Consider the following 12,302-nt stretch of genomic DNA (forward strand, 5'->3'; position numbering starts at 1 on the left):
CCCCTCCCCCCCTCTCTCTGTCAGCCGCCAGCAGCTGCAGGTTTTGCCACCTCAGCAACTACTAAATAGACCAATTAGCGCAGACTTCCTGCCATTATGGAACATGGGCTTGGACCTTAGCGCACCGATATTCAGCCATAATTTCCAGTCAGAATGCACTAAAAGAGCCACGCACTGAAGCATTCCAGGGTCCCTGAGCCACATCTGTGTGTACGTGTGCTTCTTCCCTGCGTGTTCCACCCCCTACCCCAGCAGCCTGCAAGGCCGCAGTCACCGTCCAGGCGCGCTGGACGCCACCTTCTGTGACTCGCGTTGAGTTGTGTGTTGTTCCCGGTGGCAGAGCTGCGGGTATCTGTCAGAGTGACCGGTGGGGGGACAGCTGGGTTCTCACCGGGTGCTGGGGCCAGTGCCACCGGAGAGCAGTGTGGAGCCTTTGGAAAGAGCGCTGATTCGGAAGCACATTTTCCGTGGAGGCTGGAGGCTGGCAGCGCCCTCAGCCTCACCGGGAAGGTCTCCTCTTTGCGGGACTCACGCGGCACTGCGGACCGCACGCTGGTGTCTCTCTGGAGGGTGGTTCTGCGGCGTTCTGGAAAACGTCCAGCTTGGGCATGTGTTTGGTGTCTACCTCGTTTCTGCCAACAGTCCGCAGAGGGCCCTGCGTGAATCTGGAATAAAATAAAACGAAATAAAATGTTTGTAGCAAAGAAAAAAAGACTCCAGAGAAGGCTTTCATTTCTGCGGAGGGTCGTCATTCCCCCAGCACAGTGAACGGGACTCAGAGGAGCTCCCCTTCCTCCCAAGGTTTCCTTCTCTTTATGACACTGGAAGCTCTGAAGAGGATGGGGAGGATTTCATCTCCTTATGTCAGAAAGAGACCTGGGCCAGCGGCTGAGCCAGGGTGGCCAGGCCTGTCCCTTCCCTCCAGTGTCTGGGGAGGTTGGGAAGCTGCCCCAGATCTGAAAGGAAGCAGAGGTTTTTGTCTCTGGAGGAAATTTCCAAAAATAGAAGGCCCCTGGGTCACTGCATTTGACTAATGTAAATCCTGGGGCATCTCCCTAACTTCTCACACCAAGCCCCCTGGGAGGGCTGGTTGTTTGCAGCAGGGGCTGGGCCCAGAGAAGAGGGTCAAGCCAGTGACTTGGGGTATTCTAGGGGGCTCGAATTCCCAGTGCAGCCTGGATGGTGCTGGCCACCTGGGGACAGTCAGGGTGAAGGTGCCCTCTAAAACGGGAACAGGAAATCCAGGTTGCAGGGAGAGGCTGAGGAGGAGGGGCTGAGGGAGAAATCCCAGGGCCCGGAGCACACAGCAGACCCCCCCCCCCCCCCCTACCCCCCCCCCCCCCCCTACCCGTCAGGCTGGGGCAGCCCCGGCTCGGCCCCCTTACACAGGTCGCCCCCGGCCCCCCCCCCCCCCCCGGCCCCGCCTCGGTTTGAGGGTGTGAGCTGTGAGTCTTTGGGTCACTACTCCTGAGCCCACCCTTTCCAGGCTCCTTTAAGGCCCAGCTCCCAGGGATCAGAGAGTAGGTCAGCAGATCAAAGGACAGCACTAATGACTTGATGCCTTTGGCCCCCCGTGGCTCCAAGGGGGCTGGGGTGAGTGGGGAGAACTGAGCAGATGCCCTCAGCTCCAGGGACCCTAGGCCCTCTGCGCAGATCCTCCTTCCCTCCGAGCTCCAAGAAAGAGGTCAGAGCATCTCCCACCAGTTCCCGCACTGGCCGTCTGGCTCCCACCGCAGTCCAGCTCAGCTTCTTCCTGTGCCAGGGCAAGTCCCATCTCAGACACATGCTTAGGTCGTGACCTCTGGCCCGTTACAAGGCATCTTCATGCCTATTTCCTGAAGAAAGCCTTGAAAGTTCACACTGAAACTGAACTGAGTCAATCCCTGAAGAGCATGTGGTTTCAGCAGGATAGGCTGCTCACGTACCTGGGCCCCTCTGCAGCCTGCTGTTCTTGGGCTTCAGCTTTGGAAACGCAAGATCTGCCCCCCCCCCAGCCACCCAGTGCCCTTGTGAGCACCTGCTCCATTTCACGTGGAAAAAAGCATATCTAAATGACAAACGAACACTACGTGCCTGGCTTCTTGTGAATATGTGAATGTACAGGTTTTCCCCCAGTCCTCACAGGTTCCCAGTTTCATGTGTAAGTCCAGATATAAATAGACACAGACTACAACAGCGTTTTCTTTGGTGATGGTTTGTAGAAATCACCATCTCCTTCCCAAGTAGTGGAAAGAAGGGTAATTGCAGGCACTGTTCATTCCTTAGCACCAGATCTGTAGGAAGCAGGCACCTGGGTGGGCAGGGAGGCGCTGTGGTGGGAGCCAGCTGATTAGGGTGCACCAGGCCTTTGCCTGGCTTGAGAAAGCAGGAGTTCTAGGGAGAACTCTCGGAGCTGAGTTCTGCCCGTGGGACCACTGGAGGGAAAACTCACCTGGAGACAGGTTTGGGAGCACTAGTAGGATCAGACCTTTGATCTCTCTTTGTCTCCCTTCCTGAGACCCAAGCCCAGATCCAGTCTGCCCCAAAGCCAGCTGGGCTGGATCAATATAGATACTGGGAACAGGAAGAGACCCAGCAGGCCCCGCCTCACACATTGTAAACCACACAAAGACCCACACTTCCCAGCTCGCTCCCTCTCTCCCAGACACCTGCTTCTCTCCAGGCAACTCTACAGAGAACCTGCATTTTCTATTAACATGTTCTTAAATATAGACAGAACATCTGATCATTTTAAAGTCCTGTAGCACCTTAGAGTCCATTGGGTCCAACCCCTGCTCTGTAGACAAACAAACAAATCCACTAAGACATGGAGCTTCAGACTCCTGAAATGGCACTGCGGCTAGACGGGCGGCCCCAGCAGGGTGCAGAGCTGCTATGCTGGGCCTCCTGGCACAGACACCTGAAGGACCCGCACACATGTCCTGTCTGTTTCCAGGGAGGTGCCCTCAGCAGGTCTCAGGCAGAGTAGAAACCTGAGGCAGGGTGTGAAGGGGTTTTGGAGCACAGTTACTGCAGAACACAAAGGGGTGAAATGAATTTCCTCTGGGAGTTACCAAAAAAAAGCCACAAAACCCTCCCGGTGAGCTTGCTGAGGAAGATGAGTCTAGACTGCACACCCCATCAACAACTAAAATTACCCTGGCAGTGGGTGTTTTTGGCTGGAGAGAGGAACAGCACCTGCTCCAAGGTCCATCCTGGGAGACTTCTTCTGCAGCACTGTCTTCCCTCGACTGCCTCAGTCACTGACCTCAGGACCAAGCAACCTGCCCCCAGCAGATGGGGGTGATGAGATGAGAAACCCCTGGAGGAGGAGGACGCCAAGGCTGTGCTCTCTACCCCGGGGGAGGCAGGGTCACAGACAGGGCTTCCCGCTTGGAGCAGGTGGCTAAGAATCTCTGGTCTCCTTCATAAGCCTTCCCTCCCCAAAACAAACAGATAGGATGGGGACCCAGGGCAGCAGGGTGGGAACTGTGTGGTCCCTGCTGTCATACCTGGTCCCACTTCCAGCTCTAAGGCCAAACCGTCTGCTGGGAACAAGAATCTCAAACTCTCTGAACCTGTATTCTAGAAAATGGAGACGACAGGCCAGGCGCGGTGGCTCACACCTGTAATCCCAGCACTTTGGGAGGCCGAGGCCGGTAGATCACCTGATGTCAGGAATTTGAGACTAGCCTGACCAACATGGTGAAACCCCATCTCTACTAAAAATACAAAAATTAGCCGGGCTTGGTGCCATATGCCTGTAATCTCAGCTACTGGGGAAGCTGAGGCAGGAGAATCGCTTGAACCTGGGAAATGGAGGTTGCAGTGAGCCAAGATCGTGGCATTGAACTCCAGCCTGCACAACAAGAGCTAAACTCTGTCTCAAAAAAAAAAAAAAAATCTTCCTTCCAGTGTCATAGTGAAGATTAAGGAAGAGAATTCTAGAAAGCTTATGGCACATAGTAGGTGTTCAAGAAATGCAAGTGTTTTCCTTTCTCCACTTAGAGGCAGAACTGCATGTTATCACCCCAAAGAGACATCTAAAGGCACGACAAACTCCAGGTGAATGCTTGAGATTTCTTTTCACCAGTGGTTCTCTGCAAAGCCAGACCACATTGACTCCAAGCTGCTGTTACTCACCCATTGCTCTCCACCTAAGCTTCCAACCAGTCCTGCGCGTCTGGGGACGACCCTGTGTTATAATGAAAAAGATACCACTGATGCCAACAAACTCACTGTCACCAACTCTCACCTAGGTTAAAAAAAAAAAAAAAAAAAAAAAAAAGCAAGGTCTCTGTCTGCCTTTTCAAAAATCCCTCTTGTAGCAACCTGGCCTGATAATTTTAAAATCAGTTTACCTGGCACTGATTTTCTCTTTGGTCCTCTACCCTCCTCACAGCCCCGTCCGGCCCTTTATTCACCTCTCACCTGCATAGGAAGCCTGGGTTTCTGGACCCTGGAGCTTCCTCCGGGTTCTCACGCTGGCTGGGGAAGATAACTGGGTCTAAGGGCGCTATTGACAAAGCCTGGTGTTGATGCCGCTTGACTTCCCGACCCCTGTGTTGATTCTTTCAGCTTCAAAAACGCCCTTGGAAGTGCTTTTACTGTAAATATTTGAAGTGTACGTGTGGGGGAGGGGGCGAGCTCTGGAGACTCACTCCTGGCCTCGCTCACGGGAAGCGCTTTCCTCTCCGCTTCTCAGGAGGCCCCGGCAGCGCACAAGAGACCGCATCTCCCACCTCCTACAGGGGGGCTGGCGTGGGTCGCGGCTGCAGGGCTCCCGGAGGACGCCGGGCCCTCTGGGTTTTTCAGGGCCGAGACGTGTGGGCCTCGACTCCCGCCAGCCCACGGGCATCCCTCCGCAGCCAGAAAGAGCTTTGTCACCGAGGATCCGCTCCACGGGGCAGGCACGTGGGCGACATCCGCAAGCCGACTTGGGTTCCTGCAGGCCTGGGCGCGCAGATCTGCCATCTCCGCCTTGACTGGCTGGGGCAGGGGCTCCCAGAGAGGATCCGTGGAGGCCAAACTCACACTCACATGAGCTTTTACACCCCCACGCCCCCGCGCACACACCTGAAATGTGGGGCATTCCCAGAGCAGATAAGGTTTGACCTGCACAGCTTTGGCCACAGGGACACAACCCTCCCCTGCTGCGCCCTGGAGACCGGGAGATGGAAGGGCTTGGGAAACACAAAGGTCTTCAGTGCGCTGCAGTCACCTCGCAGAGCGGCCAGGTCTGCGCGCAGCCTGGGCGCTCCGGAGCGTGGAACGACCGCGCTCCTCGAGAAGGAGGTGAACCAACGCAAAGGCCGGCGAGGAGGCCAGAGAGGACGCGCACAGCTGGCTCCAGGGACCAAGCTCGGAGGGGGCAAGGAGTCTCAGTAGCCGGTCTCGGGCCGCCGCGGGGCTCTTCAGGGGTCCGAGGGTTGCCAGTGCCCGCCGCCCGGCTGCGCACCCTCGGGAGGGCGGGCAGAGGCCCCAGGTTGCACCTTGAAGCATCCACCCCCCAGCGGTGTCCCAGCCCGCCAGCGCTGCTCAACACCCTGGGCTGCTTAGGACCCCGCGGCGCGGGGGCGGGGCGGCGGGAGGCCGGGACGGTGACAGGTGCGCCCCTCGGCCAATGGCGGAGCCGGCTGCCCTCCCCGGGACCCCTCCGCTCGCGCCAATCGGAGGCCGCGCTCAGCTTCAAGTGCGCGGAGGGGCGCGGGTCCCCAGCTCGGCGTCAGCGGCCTCGGCGCGGTCGCCTGAGGGCTGGAGCGCAGAGAGCCGGGCTTCCCGGCCCGGGCGCAGGGACGCACTCGCGTGGGAGTTTGTGCGAGCGCGGCCCGGGGCGGGGCCCGCACGGAGGAGGCGCCGGGACCATGGTCACCCTCGGCTGAGTTTCCGGCGGCGACTTTGATTATTGGCAAATAACCACAACAACACCGAACCCGCGGGCTTGCACTGCGCGCACTGACTCCGCGAGCCTGCACACCGCCGCGTCGCCCACCACCGGGCCCCAAGCGCCAGCCCCAAACGAGCCGATGGAAAAATCCAAAAATTTCCGCATCGACGCCCTGCTGGCGGTGGACCCCCCGCGAGCCGCCTCTGCGCAGAGCGCGCCGCTGGCCTTGGTCACGTCGCTCGCCGCCGCCGCATCTGGCACCGGAGGTGGCGGCGGTGGCGGGGCAAGCGGCGGCACGAGCGGCAGCTGCAGCCCCGCGTCCTCGGAGCCGCCCGCGGCGCCCGCCGACCGCTTGCGCGCCGAAAGCCCGTCGCCGCCGCGCCTGCTGGCCGCGCACTGCGCACTGCTACCCAAACCCGGCTTCCTGGGCGCGGGCGGCGGCGGCGGCACGGGCGGCGGGCACGGGGGCCCCCACCACCACGCGCACCCGGGCGCAGCGGCCGCAGCCGCTGCCGCCGCCGCCGCCGCCGCCGCCGCCGCCGCAGGGGGCCTGGCGCTGGGGCTGCACCCGGGGGGCGCGCAGGGCGGTGCGGGCCTCCCGGCGCAGGCGGCGCTCTATGGCCACCCGGTCTACGGCTACTCCGCGGCGGCGGCGGCGGCTGCGCTGGCGGGCCAGCACCCGGCGCTCTCCTACCCGTACCCGCAGGTGCAGGGCGGGCACCCGGCGCACCCCGCAGACCCAATCAAGCTGGGCGCCGGCACCTTCCAGCTGGACCAGTGGCTGCGCGCGTCCACCGCGGGCATGATCCTGCCCAAGATGCCCGACTTCAACTGTGAGTACCCTGCGGCCCCCGGGCCCGTGGCGGGAGGGCCTCGCACATCCTCCACCCGGCACTGCCTGCCCCACTCTGTGCTCGGCTCCCAGCGAGCCAGGGAAGCGCTGCGAAGCCGCCGGCGCTCTGCGAGGACTTGCCCAGACCCCCAGGCGTGAGACGGGCAACGAATTGTTAAAATGGCTCTGCGCAGGCCTTGCCTTCTCTTCCTCTCCTAACGCGAAGGGGCAGTTGGAGGTGTGAGACTGAGATCTAATGATTAACCCGCAGGCTGCAGGAAAAGGAAGTCGCGGGGAAGGCGAGCCGGAGAGCGCCCCGAATTAGGCAGGCCTGGGAATGGGAGTCAGGGCTTATCACCGGGGAAAGGAACTTGGGCCGGGTCCCCCATTCTGGGCGCTAGAGACCCGCAGCCCCTCCTGGGAGAGGGAGTGCTTCAGGAGCAGCAAAAAGAGAAATGGGCTTCGGAGACCCGGGGCGGCAAGGCCAGGGCCCAGGGAACCCCCCGGCTCTTACCAGGGCGCTGCCCTCCTCTGGAAGGGCGTTGGAGCGGGGGGTGCATGGCCGAAGCAGATGGCCTGGCTTGAACCAGCGATACGGGGACTCTAAACAGTGGTTGCTTGGCCTGGAGTCCCGGGCGCCCAGCCTCTCCAAAGTGGGGCCGAGGGAGCCCCGGTTCCCCCAACCCCAGAGCCGCTGGGCTTCGGGCAGCTTCCTCTCCATCCGGGCGGGACGCCTCTCGAGAGGCCTGGGACCCTCAGGCTTTCCTGGCACACGCGGTCTCTCCGGGCTGGGGCTCGGGGACTCTGGCTCTCCCCGCTCGCCCCATCGGGGTCAGCTACTTTTGAGTCGGGCTGGAGCAGAAGATGGATACCTCTCCAGGCTTCAGCGGCCCAACACCCAAACAAAGAGACCCCATTGTTTCTGTCTGAGTAGGTTTGTTTAGACTGGGGAGATGCAGGCAGAGCAGGGGAAAAGCAAAAAAGAAAACAGAAATAAACACTCCAGAATTCAGATTCCTTTGCTGGAAGCCGTGATTGTGAGTAAACAGAGAAAATCTAGGACCCCAGAGGCTGGAGAAGTCGCAAGGGGGTGAGAAAATCCCTGCAGCTGCCCCAGGCTTTCCCAGCCTAGCCCCAAGAAGGCCCCACTGCCACCCATCCCTCCCTGGGAGAGTCAGCCCCACTGACTCCGCTGGAAGAGGGAAAGCTGCCTCTCACCTCAGACACCTTTGTGACTGGGATCTCCTGCCAGCCTGGGCTTAAAACTCAGAGCACCCTCCAAGGCCTGGCTGCAGACCCAGGGCCCAACCCTTCTGTTAGAAAGCCACCACTATAACCTGCATTTCCTAGAGCGAGGGCCGGAAAGCTGCCCACTGAGTGGGCTGGCCAGCCCGGGGGCAGTGGTCCTAGGCCTTCGAGGGCCTTGGGCTCCCACCAGCCCCAATCTGCGCTTTCCGGAGCTTGTAGCCCAAGGTCACTCAAAAAATTTATTAAAGTGAGACCCCTTTCCCAACACACCTTGCCATTTCAGATTTTGAATGTTGACCTAGAGTTGGCCAAATTTCAAACACAGCTGGTTTTAAGTTCAGGAGAGGAATGTGCACCGGCAATCCAAAAGGGCCGGCATAACCTGGCCAAGGACAGTGGCCTGTGTTCTGAGAAGCCCTCCTCGCTGGTCACGGGGAAACCTGTTTCGTTTCTTTAATTGGTTGTCTCTGCCCGTTGGATGGTATTTCCCAAATGGTCCCTCCGGAGCCAGTGTTTTAATTAAAGTTCTAATGTATTGTCAAGTTGGGAATTCGGGGCCTTGTTTGACTAAAGCAGGGGGCGTGGGCCATCCTCTAAAGCAAATTGCCCTTCCCGGGGGACCTGAGCTCATCCTGGCCTGGGGCTGGCCCCCTTTCTTTCCTTTTCTTTCTTTCTTTTATTGTCTAACACTTGTCAGGCTCCTGGGAAATCAAGGGAAGTCTCGTTTTGAGGTCATAAAATTCTCTGTGATGTAACCGTGCGAAATTATGTAAATAAAGCCGGGCAGGCCTCCTCGAACGCACAGAGAACCGGATCCTGCCTGCACCTCTGCCTGTAATTTGCGTAATGAGAATTGTCCTGAAAAGGCTTCCAGTCTCTCCAGGACTTGCCCTCCCCCCTCACCCCCACCGCTCGCCCCAGGAGGGGGTTTGTCAAGAAAAAGATTTGAAAGGTGGGAGGCTCCCTGATGAATACACAGACTTGGACCCTGGGTTTGGTCCTGTTCTCTCCTCCCTCCCTCCCTTTCCTCTCTCCCTCTTTCCTTTCTTCCTTCCCTCCTTCCTTCATCCCTCCTTCCCTCCCTCCCTCCCTCCCTTCCTCTCCTTCTCCTCCGCCTCCTTTTCTGTCTTAAGGAGACAGAGGAGGCAGGCCTGCCACAGCAGCACCAGCTCTTCCCAGACCTGTCTGGATCTGAGCCTGAACCTCTAGGAAGGTGCGGTGAGGACAGGGGGAGAGACTTGGTTCTGCCACTCACTGCTCCTTTATTTTGTTATTATTATTTTTATTTATTGAGAGGTGGGGTCTTGCCGTGTTGCTCAGGGTGCAGCACAGTGGTGCAGTCCTAGCTCGCTGCAGCCTCGAACGCTTGGGCTTCCTGGAACCTCTATCTTGGCCCCCAACTGACCTCACTTCTCTTGCCCCTGGGTCAATCCTCTCATACCAATGCCGGCTCCTGTGGAGAGGTGCATCCAGCGATGGACCCTGCTCAACAGGAACACTCAGACGTCTCCCAGAGCAGACAAAAAAAATTGGTCCCATTAAGCCCAAACCACCCATTTGCACTTGGTCGTCTGGGTCCGGAGTCCCATTCCTTGGAGAGGGGGCACCGATGAGGAGGGACAGCCTCACCCTCTGCAGTGCCCGGAGGGAACCTTCCACGCTGGGGCCTTGCCGTAGTGGTACCAGCAGCCACAGGAGGGTCGGGGACGAGGACCAGCTGACTGTGGGCCTCACTGCCCTTTGGTCCCCAGCCCAGGCGCAGTCGAATCTCCTGGGGAAGTGCCGCCGGCCGCGCACCGCCTTCACCAGCCAGCAGCTGCTGGAGCTGGAGCACCAGTTCAAGCTCAACAAGTACCTGTCTAGGCCCAAGCGCTTCGAGGTGGCCACCTCGCTCATGCTCACGGAGACCCAGGTGCGCGCCCGCCCCGCCCCAACGCACCCAGGCCTCCCAAGGGACACTGTCACCTCTGCACTCGTGACCCACAGGCGGTCTTGGGCATCTGGCGCTGCGCCCCGACGCTTCAGACGGCAGGCAGGCGCACGGGTTCATCTAAGGAGCCCAGAGCGCCGATTCAGTAGCTTCGGGTGGGGCCCAAAAATCTGCACTTAAGGACCCCTCCTTTTTTCTGAAGAAGGTGATCCCCTTGTTCTAGAAAGAGAGGAGGGAACATCCTGAGTTTTACCACTACGTGGCCCCCTGCCCTGACCCTTCGTCGTTAGAGGGAGGGTGCGGGGGAGAAAAGTCCCCGGCCTGGGGTGCTAGGGACACAGTCCTAGCTCCCTCGGAGCCCCAGCCCAGCTCTGCGGTTTGCTGCTGAGTGGGAGGTGGTAGGGGGAGGAGGAAGCCACCAGCCCCTTCCCCATTCAGCTTCTAAGTCGTCTTACCCAGAGGCCATTCCAGGGCCGACCCGCTGCGGCCCAGGCGCTCGCGGCGGGGGACTCCAGACAGGAAGGCTTGAATGGCGGTGGCTGGTTTCTCATGCCCGCTTGTGCCCACAGGTGAAGATCTGGTTCCAGAACCGGCGGATGAAATGGAAACGCAGCAAAAAGGCCAAAGAGCAGGCGGCGCAGGAAGCGGAGAAACAGAAGGGCAGCGGCGGGGGCTCGGGGAAGGGCGGCGCGGAGGAGCCGGGCGCGGAGGAGCTGCTGGGGCCGCCCGCGCCCGGGGACAAGGGCAGCGGACGCCGCCTGCGGGACTTGAGGGACAGTGACCCCGAGGAGGACGAGGACGAGGACGACGAGGACCATTTCCCCTACAGCAACGGCGCCAGCACCCACGCCGCCTCCTCCGACTGCTCCTCCGAGGACGACTCTCCGCCCCCGCGGCCCAGCCACCAGCCTGCGCCGCAGTAGGAGTCCAGCGGCCCAGCAGGTGCGGCGCGCTCGGAGCACCCAGGCCGGCAGCTTCTCCCGGAGGCCCCGGCGCCCGCACCCACTTGGCCCAGCCCAGCAGGGAGAGCAGGCTCGGCCGCCGCCTGGTGAACCCCTAGCCCAGACCGGGCTGGAGGGATCGGCCTCGGCCTCCAGTCCTGGGCGCTTCCCTTTTAAGCCAGGGCGCCTCGCCTTCTCTTCAAGAAACAGCGAGAGGGAGACCCGGGGGCTGAAACTTGAACTCTGGTTCTTTTAATTTTGGTTGGTGTTGGGGGAGGTGCGAGGTGCCTGTGAGAAGAACCGAGCCCCCCCACAGGGGAACCTCCCGTCTCCCCTCTTCCCGCGTGCGAGAAGGTGGAAACCCACAGTGTTACCTGACTTCTGAAACTTGAAACCGCCTCTGGAGCCGCCGTTCTGCAGAGTATTGGGAAAAGAAAAAGGGTTTATGCTTACGTCTCTGGGGTCCGGGGGATCATGTCGCAAGCGTTCAAACTGCTGAAAATCTCAAAACTGTACTGTCTTTATTTTTATATATTGTATTTATATATAAAAAGAAACGTCTACGTATGCATGCTAAATTATTATTTAGCTTCTCCCATCGCCCACGATGAAATGTAAAATAAATTGCTTTTGTACTGGATCAGCGTGCACGCGTTTTGGGGGTTATGCCTGCGGCTTTACCGTTTGTTAGTAGAAATGATGGGGAGGGTGTCTACTCTGCGGTTGTCAGCTAAGGGTGAAAATCGGAGTCTCAAGTGGGTGTCAGGACCACCTCCGCGCCTGCTGCTGGGGAGTCGCAGTGTGAAGTGTTGGCAGAATACCTGTGGCCAGGTGTCAGCGCGTGCCTGGCTGCCTGACCCACGCCTGTCCTGGTACACATGCCCCTCAGAAGCGGAGCTGGGGACTCTATTTATTTATTTTCCTATTTCCTCGCGGGCTCTTGTTTCGATGGCACTCCAGAAGTGGAAATACGCTATTTGGGCGTTTCAGAAAATAAGCTTCAAACGATTAGGCGTTAGTAGCATGTGGGGTCCTGAGACCTCAGGTGCTGCTTCTGCACATTTCCCGGAACGCACCGAATTGCGCAGTGCTTCTGTCCTCCTCGACCCCGGCCCTCTCTGTTGGCAGAACCTTCCTTGGCTGGCCAGGCTCGGTCTTCTTGGCCCTGTGCAAACCTCGTCCGCGAGGACAGCAGCGGGATGCAGGAGTGCTCCGCACCGCTGCTGCTGCTGCTGCGGCTCCGGGTTAATCAGCCTCTGCAGCACGCGCCATCAATCACCGCGGCCAGCGCCAGCGCCAGCGCCATGTGCTGCGCACATGCGGGCTCAGCCCGCGCTCTCGCCCGCCCGGGAGCGCAGGCCCGCGGCCACCCAGCCCGGCGCGCCCCCCGTCCCCCTTCCCCCACTGCTGACCCAGTGGCCTCTCCAGGCCTGGAGGAGAGGGGCGACCGTGGACGCCGCACCTCGCCCTTCTCCCGGGCCTTCC

The 12,302-nt window shown here is 59.9% G+C and overlaps 1 protein-coding gene across 1 annotated transcript; it reads left to right on the forward strand.

Moving 5' to 3' along the window:
• The first annotated feature begins 5,699 nt into the window (after positions 1–5,699).
• On the forward strand, positions 5,700–11,457 carry MNX1 (motor neuron and pancreas homeobox 1). The gene is made up of 3 exons (XM_017519480.2): positions 5,700–6,699; positions 9,698–9,858; positions 10,446–11,457. The coding sequence occupies exons 1-3, from the start codon at positions 6,006–6,008 to the stop codon at positions 10,797–10,799; spliced, it is 1,209 nt and encodes a 402-aa protein (XP_017374969.1). The 5' UTR covers positions 5,700–6,005; the 3' UTR covers positions 10,800–11,457.
• Positions 11,458–12,302: the final 845 nt, after the last annotated feature.

Source organism: Cebus imitator, unplaced genomic scaffold, assembly GCF_001604975.1.
Source record: "Cebus imitator isolate Cc_AM_T3 unplaced genomic scaffold, Cebus_imitator-1.0 Scaffold20, whole genome shotgun sequence".
NCBI lineage: Eukaryota > Metazoa > Chordata > Mammalia > Primates > Cebidae > Cebus > Cebus imitator.

Excerpts from the sequence above, each read along its gene's own strand:
- MNX1 (XM_017519480.2), top strand. The coding sequence starts at position 6,006 with ATGGAAAAATCCAAAAATTTCCGCATCGACGCCCTGCTGGCGGTGGAC. Across the intron at positions 6,700-9,697 it reads CAAGATGCCCGACTTCAACT|CCCAGGCGCAGTCGAATCTC; the intron begins GTGAGTACCCTG and ends TTTGGTCCCCAG. Across the intron at positions 9,859-10,445 it reads TCATGCTCACGGAGACCCAG|GTGAAGATCTGGTTCCAGAA; the intron begins GTGCGCGCCCGC and ends TTGTGCCCACAG.